This window comes from Fulmarus glacialis, unplaced genomic scaffold (genome assembly GCF_000690835.1).
Source record: "Fulmarus glacialis isolate BGI_N327 unplaced genomic scaffold, ASM69083v1 scaffold35202, whole genome shotgun sequence".
NCBI lineage: Eukaryota > Metazoa > Chordata > Aves > Procellariiformes > Procellariidae > Fulmarus > Fulmarus glacialis.
Window position 1 is genome coordinate 27,753 of NW_009200365.1, and position 15,714 is coordinate 43,466.

Here is a 15,714-nt window from a genome sequence, read left to right on the forward strand (position 1 = left end):
CCAGCAGTGTATCTTTGTGACAACCATGCAGCAGCATGACTCTAGAGGAATTTTTTCTCACGTCTTCCCCATACACCCAATGCCTCAGGGATTCACCTTAAAGAGGCATTATGGGAGTGGGAAGTAGGAAAAAGTTAGTAAGGACTAAGAAGTGCTTGTGAACAAGGCCTGCAAAATTGGCTGCTGATGTTTTGACGACTAACTACTCTGGCTGAACTTACTATAGAAGAAAATCTATTCCATCAAATGAGGAATGATGAAATAAAGATGCATACTGGAAAATGTTTCTTATTTAATTTTTAATCCAATTCCTTAGTCCTGAAACACGACTAACAGGAAATATTCCCCATTGCTACAAGAGACTAAACTGCTAAAAAATTGAATGAAGAAAGGCAGTTGCACTGATATTCTTCATGGACCCCAAATCACTCTGATTACACAGTGTTATATGCAGCTTTGCCATAATACCTATAGGAATTGGTGAAGTACAAGAAAGTAGGCATCTAGATACGGATTCAACAGACCAGAAGATTAGAATAGAGAAAGCCTCAATTTCTGCTGGGGCACTAAGTTATGAAATTTTTGTATGCTCTTGCAAGAAAAATGTGAAAATTTGAATGTAAAAGATATACAAATACTTACAGTTTGATCAGAGATGGTAAAGAGGAGAAGGCATTGGGGTGAATAATTTTAATTTTGTTCCAAGCTAAATCCCTACAAGAAAAGTGAGTGGAAAATTACATACCCACTGAGTGAATATGGAAGTTTTCATACACTTGATTAGGAGGCCTAAATATAAAAAAGGTATTAATTACATGCAAATATTTTCAATAAGCTTCTGCATATCTCATAATGCAAAATCTTTTTTCCATTTTTAAACTACATTAGTCAGTTAATGGTGTTAGTTATTAAACTGACATCTTTCTTAAAACGTCTTAATATCTTCTACAGTCTAAGGCAGTGTTTTTCAGTCTGCTTCAAAGCTTCCTAAGGAAGCAGAAAGAAGAGTGGGGTATATGGACTACTTCTAAGAGGTCCTCATGATGTGACTAAGAACAGCAAATCCATTGTCAATAGGCTTAACTTCCTAATCTCAATCTTCACCTGAAAAATCAAAAAGACTGAAAGCAACTCTTAAAAAATGTATGGGTTTGATCCTGCAAAAACTTACAACCATGAGTCATTTCTTGCTAGCACATGTATCTGTGTGAAAACTAGAAACCTGCACATGACTAGACTCTATTTCTTAAGACACTGTTCTCTATAAAAAGATTTCATGCTCCCTAGAGCTGATTATTACGTGAACCTGCCAACAGATACCAGCTCTGGCTCAGTATCTCTCTTCAGCTCCATCAGAAACATTTAGAAGTAACAGCTTTTTTAGCTATAAGTTTACATCTTTGAATTCATTGCTGCCGATGCTAAACTTCACAATGTTTGTTCTCCTTTCACAGTTACGACCTAATGGGTGAAAGATATAAGTGAGGAAAAACAGAAACAAGGATGTTTTGGAGCATATAGCAAGCAGACAGTATATACCCCATGTTTTTGAGAACCTGGGTGAATGGCTGTTAGGACTGTACTCACAGAGACCGAAGAGCAGCCAGCTGCCGAAACGTGTCTGCTTTGATTTCACTGATTTCATTGTGATGCAAGTCACTGAAATAGCAATAAGAATCTCCTCAGTTTCAAAGGCACTTGGAGGACACTTCGGGGTATTTTAGACTGTGTTTACGATCCACTTCAATATAGTGTAAGGGTACGTATTTGGGATATGTCAAATCGGCCAGCAATAACAAAGTTAATGATGCTCAAACACATTTGTATATAGATGCTTCTTTTTAGGCTTTTTAGGGTAGTTTGACACTTACATTTTCTGGAGTTTTTTACATGCAGTAAAACAGGGTAAATCTTCCAAGAGGTTATAAGACAGATCCCTGTAATACACAAGAAAAGGAAAGACTAACATCAAAGTAACGTTAAAAGAAAAAGATCTTTCATTGTCTTACTTCATGCTCAATTTAAAATAACTTGTTTTTATCCACATTCACAGAAGAACAGGAATGTGCAAACTCAGTTATCATCTCTCATCTGTCAGATTTTGATTTCTAACTGAGGAGGAGAGAGGAGGGGAAAAGGCAAGATGTATTAACTCCATATCCTACGTTTGCAAATTCCTTGCATTGTCTAAAGATTTCCTGCCTGAAGTCTAGACTTCTGCTGAGCGTTTTACAGTAACGATATTGGCCATCTGCTCATAGGGAATATTCGATTTACATCACAGACTTCATATTCACATTAATAAAATTCTGACAAATATTTAAACCATTTAAAATAATCTACTAGATGTATATACTCATATTTTTTCAGAGAAGATCCTGTATTTTTCTGGTAATAATCACAATGGACTGCAATCAGCTTTTCATTCTACACTTTTAATTAAGCACTATTGCCTCTGATCCTTAGACTGTTATATCTTATAACTGAGGGAAATGGTTAAAAAAATATTGGAACTAACTTTGAAATCAATCACTACATGGGGAAAAAAAACCTTAAAAAGACTTGAGCCAAAACTCAACAAATTACAGAATAACTGAAACATCTGGACTGATTTATAGTATAACATAACTAATCAAAACCAAGCCCAGGCAATTTGCAGAAATTGGAGGGGAAAAAAAAAAGGAACCAAACACCCGCCCCCACCACCCAACAGTCTCATCCTATATATACATGTTGCTCAGGGAAAACTGAATGGGAAATTTGCTGATGAAAAGAATAGAGAAAAAAAGCTTACACCTATAATTAGGAAAAATGTCCTTTTCCACAGTTATCCAACATTATCATGTAAAAGAGCAAACTCTTTTCACTCCTGTTCCAAGTTCTTTAAAACTGGTTCATCTCCACTCATTTACTTCCTTGGTAAATCTTATTTTCACTGTTACTATTCCAACAGGGGCATTTAGACTATTTAGAGGTTTGTGGAAGTGGTGCAAGTAATGACTGTGTGTGTTTTTAAGGTATTCTACTCTGCTTTTACTATGCATAAAGGCTACCATCAATTTATGTATATTTTTTGTTACAGCAGAGAAGATTACAGCCTCTGTTTTTGTATTTTTTACAGGTACTCTGTGGTCCGCATCAGACATGACAGAGGAGAATTCAAGTGAGCTGGAGGCTTTTAGGCCAAGGTAAAAGATGTTTGGTGTGTTTGGCAGACTGTGGCAATTCTGTCATGCACGGATTTGTGACCTGGGTCTTCTTAAAAGTATGTTATCAGCTTGAATTTTGTACGTACTGACACTCCCTTTTCACACACAATGAAAAAAAAACCCCAAACCGAAACCCTTCTCCCCTCAGTTTCTGTTAGAGCTCCAGGAAATATTTTACTTGTTTATTTTTAAGGATTTTTTCCACTTTGTTAATACATGAGGCTCTTGGCACCAGCAGAGGGCAAGTGGGTTTGGTTCCCATGTTGAGGTGCGTACCCAACTGCACTGAGGGTAGTCTCTTGAGGACTGCTGGGACCGTGTTCTCACATACACCTTTACTGCAGGTGCGCAGACACCCACGAAGCCTCCATGTACATTAATCCACATTTGGAAGTATTGGTGGTTAGGTAGGATGCACAAATTGTCTTTCAAAGCAGTGTTTGTGCTTGCAGTGTTTGTGCATGTATCTGAGCCAGGAAGCCCCTTCAAGATTGCAGTCTCCAAGTAACTTATGGGGTTCAGCGCACCATTATACTTCATGGTACAGGCAAAACTAATGTGCAAACCTAAATGTGGGCTTGGCAGACTCATTCCAATCTGATGGGAATGGGGAAAGAGCATCTCTGAGCACATGAAATTGCTGTTAAATTGGTTCCCCATCCTTTTAAATATCAGCTCAAATAATACAGGGTGATACTCAAAAATAAAAAATGTGGATTTCGAATGGACAGTCCTACTCTAGTAAGAACTGTACAAGTTATTAATTACTGTAGTATTTATTTGCCTTCTGTTTTGAGATTATTCATTGTTTTTGAATAATGCAGGACATATTTAAACTTAAGTCTGTGTGCAGACTTTCGTCTGGCAACAGACTCTGTTTCTGTCTTTTATCATTCTGGAAATGATTATATTGTGTTCATCAACTAAAACTTAATTTTTTCTGGAAATGTTCATGATATCCATGCTGGTATTCAAATAATGTGTTATAATTAGTGCTATTTCGATGTCGGCCAGAGAACTAATACCAAATACATTCCTAGTGATGTAACTCATAGAGCAAAGTGCTGTTGGCTCATTCTCAAAGAAGTGGACACAATGATTACTTTCGTTAGTGATTAAGCAAACTCCAAGGAAATCTCCAAGCTAAAATAATATTGGTTATTTAGTATAAAAACTATGCCCCAACTATGCCAAGGAATAGTCTATTAAAATTTCAGTCAGCTACTTACGTCTGGTTGGAAAAGAAACTAAAAGAGGAGCATAACAAGGACTCAAAACAGCACTCCTTACTCAGTTACATTTTCCATTCACTTCACTGAATTATCTGCGTCAGTGAGGAAAAAACCCCAGACTACTGTAGGAGAGACAGAATGAATGAAAATAAGGTAGTTCTGTTGCTTTTTAAACAAAATCAAGAACCGTTTTACCCTTTCCTAAAAATATGCAAAGTAATTATCTTTTTCAGCAACGTATGGGAAATCCTGACTGATAAGTGGGTTGTGAACTTTTTGAGTAACACGGGGGACCACTCCCTGAACTGAATTCCTAAGAAGTAACGTGATACAAAGAAATAGCAGTAATTGGGTAATTTTGAAATCATAATGATTTCATTTGTCCATTAATCTTTTTCATTAATGTAATTTTAATATTCTTACTGAAACGTACAGCACTTGGAGATTAGGTAACTGGTCACAAGCTGATTTGGGGAGAGAGGTGATCTGTGCTCCTGTGAGTGTTCTGTTGAAAGTATTTATAAAAAAAAGAAAAGAAAAAAAAAGATTACTTTTTAAAGATTGCAAAATAAATATATTTTTTAGGACATTCTTTAGAGTAAGTCAGTATCCAAAGAAAAAAACCAAAGCAAAAATACTTCTCTAGCACTTACAAACTCTCCAGACTTGTAGTCCCTGTCAGATCAGGAAACTCTGTTATCTGTGAAGCACCATTTAAAGTCCTAGAATTTAAAAACATAATTTCAATACAATTGTGGTGAGGGAAGTGTGGGACAACTCTAATATTGCAATATATAAAGACCATTAAAATAAAAAAGTAAACACATACAGAGTTCTGAGTTCTGGTAAGTGTTGAAAAGCAGATTTTCCAACAAACTGGATCGGGTTATCATAAAAATGTCTGCAAAAAGAGGACAAAAAGACATTTTATGAAAAATATTTTAAAAGATTCTAAATATATTACATTATTACACTATAAGCAAATGAGTAAACACCCTATGATGAATCACAGACTGTGCACCTCTGGTTGTAGCAGACGTGCACCTCTGGGCTTTTCTCACCCAGTAATCTATATTAATCAACCACATTTCACATTTTGAATATTCAAGTAGTCATTGTTTTCTTGGTTTTAAAGCCAGAAGCCAGTCAACAAAATATTCCCTCTTCCTCCCAGGTTTGCAAAGATAGAAATCCAAATATGAAGAACTTTGTTATGACCTGAGCCAAATTTAAGGTTAGCAGGTGAAGAAGTCAGAACTTTACCTACTCAGAAGAGGTTCCCTTGCACTTTTGAAGTCATGCTGCTTTTGCTCATAGAATAATATTGCTCATGATGAGTCACTATTTTTCTTACTTTTATTTTACAATTTCTTATTTTGACGTTTGCCCATTAAATGCATTCTCATGCAAGACAATGGGAACTCAGACTAGAATCCATCAAGAGTAATTTTTGCTAGCTTCTACATTGCCAGTAATGCTAAGAGACTTAGAAGAAATAGTTCAAACAAAAGGTCAAAGGCCAGAGGCCACTACTCACTTCTCTTAAACAGGGCATGCAAACTGCCATTCCTTCCACGAAGTTGGAAAGATATGAGCTTGTTTGCTTGTATAATGATGTGCTACACAGTATGCGCACAAGAAGAGCTATTTGACAATTAGCCACAAATACGATACTTAGTTCCACGTTCTCTAGTAAGAAGAGTCATTGAAAAGACTCTTATCACTTACATTGTAATAAGTGATGGATTACCCACAAATGCACGCTCAGGTATTGACTTGATGTTATTGCTATGAAATCCCCTATAAAAGGAAAAATGGTTTACACAGTAAGAAAAAAAAGTGAAGGCGCAATCTGTATTCACAATGCACAACAATTTTTTTTGTTTGTAATAAGAAAAATGTCTGCATGTAAACGTATATCCTTGTTTTCTGGAATAAGACAGAACTGAGAAAAGCAAAGAAAAGAAAAGCAAAGACAAGAAAAGCAACGAAATATCTGGAATTCTGCACTTTTCTAAATGAACAAAACCATTGGAATGAAGTAAACTGCAAAACGGCATTTTAAAATTCAGATGCCCTTAATAGGAAAATGCTTCGAAGCTGTATATCATGTATCTATGAATCTATGTGTGTATTTATATAATTATAATTTAAATATACACACGCACACACAGGAACTAACAACATTAATAGTTAAATATTAATAATTAAATAACAGTAAAATAGTATATGTATTTCCCCCTGTATGTGTTAAACTGCAACTATTTCTTTTGCTGAGATAATAATGGATGACACAAGTTTATCAAGTAAATGATTTTATACATTATATTGTAATATGTTGAGCCTCCCACAACCACCTTTTTGTTGAAGTATTTTAAATGTGGACATGAACAAACTATCCAATGTAGTTGTGCCTGCTGGATAGAGGGCCAAATCTTTGTCTCATCATTAATTACTGGATTTTATTCATATGAGTAATTCTCTATTGTGAAAAACAAAAGAAACAACTAAGATTTCAAAAGAACAATGATGATTTGTGTGGGAAACGCCCATTAGTTCAGTCGGGTATGAAAAAGGCTTCCCAGCTTAAATTTACGCATTTAGAAAGCCTCAAATTGTTCACTGATGCAAGCACACTTGGTCAATACTTGAACACATCCCACATTATTGGTTTTACTTGTTTAGGCATTGTGCTACTGCTGACGAACTACAGAGCAAGGCTCTAAATCCCTAGTTCTTCTGCATGCAATAAAAACTGCATCCATGCAGATGCAGCCTCTAAGCAATATGAGGATCCCATTTAATCTAGAACCAGTAAACAGGCTGGTTTTGTGGCTGTATTGAATGGGATTCCTTGCATGGCAGAAAAACTAAGGAAATGGCATGACTACTTTCCAGGGCAGTTTCTGGCCACTCTTCACCATTCTGACTTGAGTTAGAGTGAGGGAGCAGCCCCATCATCAGCCAAGAGCAGACTGCAGTGCATTTATGCACAGAAGAGCCTGAAGCACTTCTGAGCTGGAGTGAAGAGAGCATGCTCACGGCTGCAGCCTGTGTCCTGGGGCACTGTACCCAAGTGATACACCCTGTCTGAACTGAAGGCGCTTGATAGCCTGTCAGTTCACATATTGAGCAAAAAAGCAGTAAAATCTACCTGCACCCGTGGGTAAAAAGACTATATTAAGGCCACACTGGGAAAAATGCTTCTATAGGCATCTTCAAAATCCAGTCTGGAAAACACTATGTATGCATTAACTTTGGCTAACAGCTATACCCACTTACTTTGGAGAGATAACTACTCCTACAGCTGAGACCTTGAAGTACAGAGCATCTGGAACAACAGTGTCCCTGTAGCATCAAACAGATATGGCCCTGACTCGCTGGCCACTTGCCAGCAGATCTCCAGCTCTGACTGGCTGCCTTGGATGCCTCCAAGTTGTAGACAAAAAGCCATAGCCTGTGTTTTCAGCCCAGACACAAATTCTGAGAGAGAAATGAGGTCCCACCCAGTAAGGTGGCCCTGCAATGAGCTGAACCTCTGTGGGCCTGGACTCCCACTTGAGTGAGAATGGCAGGACACGCACAACCTCGTGGGAGACACCTTGTGCTTCTAAGATTGGCTTCCAGGGCCCAAACAAAGCACTGAAGCACATGGTCTCATGGTCTGTGCTGGATTTGGGATGTCAGGTTGCAACTTCACACTCCAAAGATTTCTTGCACCTAGGAGCTTATCTGAAGAAAGTTTGATATTTAGAGGTGAAGTCCTACAGGGCCAGTGAGTAATCTCAAGCACATCAGGCAGTTTGCCGGACTGGGCAAGGTGCATTTACTGCAAACCTGGGTTATCTACGTTTGGCTACTGACTCCAGAGGTCAGCAAAAAAACAATCTTTTGAGGCCACTGGATTTCACACCAGTTATTTTAGCCGACAGATGACATAACAGCAGCTGAGAACAGTTGGGCTGAGAAACTCATAGCCCCACTCCCTTCTCCAGAGCCGCACTCTGCCAACACTGGAGGTGCTGAACTGGAGTCAGCACTGCCTGAGGATCCCTGCTTTGGAAAAAATCCCAGGTAGCTACTTAAAGTGGCTTTAAGATCAGTTTATGATGTAGCAGGGGTACAGCCGTGTCCGACTCCTACATGATTACCTAGTTTTTTTCAAAAATCTATGCTGATGGTACCAGTAACATGGTAAATAATTCAAATGGAAAGAATTCTGAACATATGCGTTGATGTGTACATTGTGTGTACGATGTGTGAATATAATTTTATTCTTTTTTTATAATTCAGCTGTTTCTTACAATAAACTTGGCTGGTTTCTTTTCATTGTTGATTTTTTGTAATGCAAACTATGTCTGTGCATCCAGAACTGTTTTATTTACAGCATTACAAAGGACTATTTATATTGAAAAGAAACTGCTTTAATTTAATGGGAGGGAGGGAGGGAAGAAGGTAAAGACATTTAAACCTGATGGACTAATAACGGTGCCATGCCTTCTTCTTCTTAGACTAGAAGACTGTGATATATTGGATTGTTTGCAAAATCCAACTGTTGTGTTTGGGTCTCAAAGTGAATTAATTGTGTTTATTATTTACTGTATTCCAAGGATGAAGTTCCTGGAAAAACCTACTGCACAATGCGTTATAGAAGTAGAAGTTGTCAGAACCTGAATGCTCTAAACTGAAGGTTGAAAATGATCTTTTATGCAGGTTGGCATGTTTATTAGTTTTTCCTAGGATATCAGTTTTTGAGTATTACTGATAAAATCACCAGCATTAAAAAAAAAAATCACACACTAGACAAAACATCCTCCTTCCTAATATGAGATCTGTACTTACAGTTCTTTTAGGTTTGTTAGTGTCCTGATAGCAGTGGGGAACTCGTCCAGACTGTTGTAATTTAAATCTCTGTGTGAAAATAGATTTTATTATTTAGGTTATGCACTGCATAATGGATAGCATAGAATGGTTGGCATTTGTAATGAAATATCATCTTCCATGCATTGAAGAAATACATACAGCCAAAAGCCAGGAAATCCTCAGAATTGTATGGATGTTTTCCAACAAACTCTATTTAGGGCACATTATCATTCCTATTTTTTATCAGCTTCCTATTTTTAGCTATATCTTAGCTATTCTGCAATAAAGAAAACATAAGTGGATTCAGATACTACTAAGGGATTTGCTGTTTTGTAAATTGCCCATCCTTTTCATTACTTGAAAGTATTAATGGGGAAAAAAATCTTTCAAACAGAATATTCAACAACTTTGTATGGTGAGCTGCATTTTACATAGCTAATACATCTCACTCTAAAGGTTTCATTTGCCTCTGACTCACTGTCTAGTTGTATTAGTCTTTTCCCAGTGGTTAAGTGGTAAAAATAAGAGATACTGGAGTTTGGATGGTAAAAATGATTAGGGGAAGTTTTCCTCTGGCTAAAACAAGTGGGAAAACATACAGTAAATTCAACGTTACCATTAACTGTATTGTTAATTTTAAGATTTGTCAACATTCATACGGAGAATGTTTCTAACCACACAAATTGTAAAAGAATGGTAGTTTAGCTAGGGTAATGACCTCTGCTTTAAGAACTGCTCATGCTGCAGCGGTAATTAGACTTTATTCTGGCAGGCTGAATGGACTATAAGCCTACTTCTGCCCTTAGCATGACATGTGCATCCTTTAGCATTCAGGAGACACCTGAAACTAAAATTGAGACATGTCAGTTTACTGTGATGCTCTCTGGCACTGCTTTGTGAAGAATATAGTCTAAAAAACTTGAGCAAAACCTTTTTGAACAGGCAAAACACAAATCACAGTTTACAATAGATTGAAATTGAAATAGTATCAGGCTGAAGTAATGCAGGCAGGAAACTGCTGTCTGAACTCAACAAGGCTTTCCTTCCTGCTTGTAAATCTCTCTCTCCTGCTTATTGACAAAAAGAGATTACAGGCATGTACGGTTTGGTTTTGCCCTCCAGTGATATGTGATTTCCAGACCTATGCCTCGATGCAAACAAATGACCTTACAGCTGGCGTCCATCATTTACACCAAGATCTCTTTAGATTATCTTGAAACTATCTGGAAACCGGTCTATACAGTATGCAGTTACTGTGCTTGAGGCAAGTGCTACATTCTCCTATTGCAATGCAGTGGCTGCACCTACACTTATTCCCAGGTTCCTGACTGTCCTCTGCGTTTCCACTTCTCTCATGCCAGGTGGCTGGGACTCGGTTTGCAATTACTTACTCCATTGTTCTGTTTTTCCCCATTTTTGACCAAGTGCCATGTGAATCTCACTTAAAAAAACAAAACAAATGATTACATTTTCCTTCTCCCTTTCCAGTCCCCCTTTCCGGTGCTACACTAAGGGACTTCCTCTCAACTCACAGCCGGCTAAAAGTCAAAATTGTAAAATTGCAATTCAGTGCCAAGGGATCAACGTAATCAAAACTAGGGATAAAAAAAAAGCCCAAAACTTCTTGCTTTCTGATCTTAATGAAACATGAAAGTGGGCAGTACATAGTTCTGTGGATGAGAAAGCAAATAGTCACCTTTAGACTAGCATTATTCATGTTTGAAACTTTGTCTATTTGTTCCTCATAAAAGGCCTTTTAGCTTCTGTCCTGGTTGGGTGAAATATCTACAATCTCTGCAAATGATGCAGCTGATTGTGGCAGGTGCCAGCGGGAAGGATACGTAAGGTTTTACTGTCCCTGTAGCATTTTGAGGGTCTGTGGTCTACTCTAGCAGACAACATCTTTATTCGACTAACTCTGTATTGAAATACTTTGCGCTAACCATCAGCACTGTGTTCCTGTTTGGCATTCTTCTGTAGAATTATTTTTTGTTAGAAAACTCAAGAAAATTTGAATCGGTCTGAACAGAACTGTGGAGAAAACTTGAGGAAATTTCAGTCTTTACCAGTGCTATTCTTTATCAGAGCTCTTTAAAGACAAGAACTTGGATACAACTGAAACATTCCTCTTCCCCCCTTGTAAAACACATGCATAATTTGGCTACCTGGCACTTTTGCTTTTTCCAGGGATAAAAAAAATTGAAACTGTCTAATTTTATAACCCTCCTCTACGGCAAGACAGTTTCTTAATGTTAAGGCTTTTCACTGTGACAATTTCCCAATCTAGCTATTAGCGTTATTGATTACACAAGACAAATAAATAGTACTAAACTAGGCCAACATAACTGTTCATGAATAGCCACTTCTTTTTCAATGCTTAGTACAGTTTTCAACTGTCCTTCAAACAATTTATCAACTGACAATGCTTATTAAGAAGGCAAACTAATTTTATAGTCAAAAATAGGATTTGCTACACAGAGTCATTGTAAACCACCACTTAGATCCTGTAGCGATTAGGCAAGCCAAAACCCACATTTGGCTTTTAGGCTATTTTTATTCTTTCAGAATATTAATGAAAACACTGAAAAAAAAAGGAAACAAATAAGAGGTCAACTCACAAAGTCTCCAGGCTGTGGAGCCCATCAAAGCATTTCTTTCCCAGGGAGTAGATTCTATTGTTATGGAGATGTCTGCAGGGGAACATTAAGCACACAGTCAGGAAAGCACACTGCACACAGTGGACTTAAGCAAAACATTTTGATGGTTAAATCAAAAGAAACTTATTTTCAGGCATGCACTGATTATATGCAAGTCATGCTTTTGCAAGAGCATGTATAGGAGGCACCTCCGCCGCCCTCTCCCCTTTTCCCTGGAATCTCCCCACTCACACAGGCTTCCATTTGGTTTCATAGAAGGGATTTGTTTTAAAACCACCTAGATTGTTTAAAAAGGGTATGTCATGGAGTTCCAGGTTGGGGTTTGGATATTGAATACTAGGAAATTGTAGACATATTCTCAGTGGTGGTTAATTAACAGGTTGCCTCAAAAACTGTGTGTGGGGTGTGAAGTGTATATTTGGAAGATATATATTCAGAGGGTGTTAGAGGGTATGGCACAGAACAGGAGCAGGTGAGGAGACGGATAATACGGCAGACAGGAAAGGGGCATTAGGCTTGCAGAACGAAAGAAGAGACAAAGCCATAGGACAAAAAATTCATAGCTTCACTGAGATGAGTAAACTAACCAATCTTAAAAGTGCTGAAACTTGCCTTCCTTTGAAACTATAAAAATCAACAACTACTTTCTCAAATGTTTAGCAATTGAATTTTGTTACATATTTCAGCCAATCGCCCCGCACGAAGGATCAGAGTGTTGCCTATTTCTAAGTCTTTTAGACTGATATGGAAAAAACCTACTCTGTGTGAAGCTCACTAATGTGAGTAGATACAATTCGGAGCTGCTTCAGTTTGTTTTTTAAAAACCATGCCTTTTTCCCAGATTTTTCCTTTTATTTTATTCTTGACACTCTACCCTTACAGTGGAGGGAAACTACAGGAGTAGCACTTTAAAAGAAAAGAAGGGTTGTGAATGAGGGGCTGCCAGGCACTTTCCCTTCAATGCTTCATTCTGCTCTGAAAATAATGTTAAAGATCAGAGGCTCTCTGAATGTTCTGCAGAACCTATAGAAATTGCGTCTACCTGTCCATAAAAGGCAGGGATTCTGACGGCAAAATGCAAACGTTCTGTGGATTTTCCCTTTCCTAGGAAGAAACCTAATCAACTATTTTTTAAATGTAGTCACTGACCTTTAATGCTTTAGTTAGCACTAAGAGTGCATCTCCACATTCCAATTATGTTTGATCTTTAATGATAGAGCTTCAAACCTGCTCCAATTGACCCTGCATTTTTGCACTGAGTTGAAAATTTGCCAGACTGAATAGAGTAGCAAACAAAAGAAAGCAGAACCACACACAAAGATTTCGATGAGCCAAAAATATCAGATGTTGTAGATCACAAGGAATGATTGAATTATTAATCAATATGAAGCCCAGAAGATTAGAAATAAGCAAGGCAGATCTAAAATAAGGAAACCTAACTGAGTAGAGGCAATCAGGGCATGAAAAGAAATAATTTTCTCCTGCATTTCTTAACTGTCCTCTTATCACTGTATTTCTGATAGGGATCTAGAGAATGACGTTCAAGACAGTCTTTTGTCTTTAGCATTACTGAGGTAAGTCTAGAAGCTCAGTCAAATGACAAGTCCATCCACTCTTTAACTTGAATGGGATTGATACTTAATGTAAACAGAAGGCAAAGACTCTGTGGCACAAGGCAGCTGTTTCCCTCCATTTTTGGTGCCCTATATGCTTATATGAATATAGTATGCACTAGGCAGAGATAGCGATTATAACTGTCAATAGAGAACCCTGGCCTGTGCCAGGTTCAATGCTTACACTGGGGCTAGAATATGCTAAAATATGCTAAGTCTCTTACAGACTATGGTTTCAGACAGCTTGTAAAGCTTGGCTATATTATTCTCTCTTTAATAATGCTAACATTTTCCAGAGTATCCTGAAATAACTTCTCCACCTCAGTTCTCCTCCTCAGTTTCTCCAGCCAGTCTAGAATTTTTTCCACTTGATACATTCCCAGAAGATAAAAAGCTGAAACCATGCTCCATAGCATTCCTTCCAGATTTTGGTGCAAGCTACGCATGTTTCATTTAGTTGAACTAGTATGCAAAAATAACAAAATACAAAACTACATATATTTTCTATGAAGGGAAATGCATACTTTTTCTCCTGGATGGCATTCTTTCCAAGTCACCCAGAAAGCTTTCAGTTAATTTCCTTTTTCTAATCTTCCCTCATTCAGTGCACACTGCCTTAGAGTCTTAGAGGGCACACAATTCATCTCTTCCTGTTTGTTTTGCTGACCAGATAGGGTGATTTTTTTAATTCCCTTACATAGTTCTTTACTGGAGATGGGAACTTTTAAGCTAGATCAAAACAAGTGATTTAGCAAATGCTAGTTTAACTGTAGGAAGATGTAAAAAATCTGTTTATCCAAGATAATTTTTTTCAATTTTGTTTTGTAGTACATATACAATCCAGAAAATTTATTCTTCAAAAAGAACATTTTCTGCAACAAATGGAATTGATGTCTTAGTAAAGGAATATCACTAAGCCTAGTGCAAATGTAAACGGGAAACTGCAGATTTATAGCCCCAAGATATCAAATTAATACTAAGAATGTCAGACAAAACAGACGTTTAATTAACCCATGTATACACCTCTTTACCTATCATTTGCCAACTGGGGAGGGACTAGGGGTATATTTAATTATTAAAGGTTGTCTCAGGCAACATCTAAATTAAACATTGCATCTTCAAGTAATTTATCACAAAATGGTCAAAGTCCTGCAAAGAAGCAGAGATTGTGGCTAAAAAACAATCAATAAAACTTACAGAACTACCAAACTAGAGAGGTTTCCAAAAGCATAGTCTGGTATGTAATGAATTTTATTCAGTGCCAATGTCATTGCCTGAAGTGCTGGTAAACTTCTAAAAGCTTGGACGGGAATTTCTGTCAAAGAATTATCATCTAGCCATAGGTGTCTAAGAGAGACCAAGCCATTGAAGCAGTTGGGGGGCACATAGTTGATGTGGTTGGCATCCAGACGTCTAGGAGAAAAAGAAATAGAGAAAATTGACTCTGAGAAAAGAACAGTGGACTTACACAATGGATATCAGAAGTTATCACCAAGAACACAACCCCAAAGGATGGACATGGGTTGCCATATCCACTTTTCATTTTCTGGAGATTCTACATTTCCGTCTTGTTTGCAACCTCACCCCTGAGACCTCACATCATGTTTTCAAGTCTCCTTGTCAGCTGGCTCTCCGCAGGCAGCTCTCCTTTGGAGCCATCAACTCACTGAGAGCACACACTGATCATTTTTGAGCAGAGCCTCTCTACAGACCAGGTATGAATTTGTTTCCTTTCCCAATTATTTGAAATTATGGAATAAAAAAGTGTAAAAAACTCAGCTAGAGATTCTCTTTCAGAACCTATAAATCACTGAGCTGCAAGCTCACTTGGGTTTCCATACACTAGACACACATTCTAAGAGCCAAAAATAAAACTCACTTCTGAGTCTCTGTTCCCATTTTACCTTTTCTCACATATTGTTTATTCCAATTATTCTAATCAGCACTGAAGTTCACATTTTTTAATACTGGAGCAAAATGTTTTTAAATAGAGATTAGTGTTGCTAATGCGATGTATGTATTTTGAAAAAGAAGTTATTAAATACACTTCAGTTGCTGCAGAGCCAACAGAGGGAGCTCCAGTGCACATCGTACCTCTTCAGAGTCTGCAGGTGATATCCTGCTCTCACACTTGTGTAGG

General features: G+C 37.6%; 1 protein-coding gene across 1 annotated transcript in view; it reads right to left on the bottom strand.

Annotated features, from left to right (window-relative positions):
• The window catches only part of LGR5 (leucine-rich repeat containing G protein-coupled receptor 5), a 51,533-nt gene that overhangs the window by 9,372 nt on the left and 26,447 nt on the right, over positions 1-15,714 (bottom strand). The window contains exons 4-13 of the mRNA XM_009573584.1: positions 14,772-14,987; positions 11,923-11,994; positions 9,284-9,352; positions 6,170-6,241; positions 5,271-5,342; positions 5,095-5,163; positions 4,875-4,946; positions 1,872-1,937; positions 1,588-1,659; positions 643-714 (exon numbers count right to left, since the gene is read on the bottom strand). Of these exons, the coding sequence (XP_009571879.1) occupies positions 643-714; positions 1,588-1,659; positions 1,872-1,937; positions 4,875-4,946; positions 5,095-5,163; positions 5,271-5,342; positions 6,170-6,241; positions 9,284-9,352; positions 11,923-11,994; positions 14,772-14,987 (852 nt within the window). The remainder of the gene's footprint in view (positions 1-642; positions 715-1,587; positions 1,660-1,871; positions 1,938-4,874; positions 4,947-5,094; positions 5,164-5,270; positions 5,343-6,169; positions 6,242-9,283; positions 9,353-11,922; positions 11,995-14,771; positions 14,988-15,714) is intronic.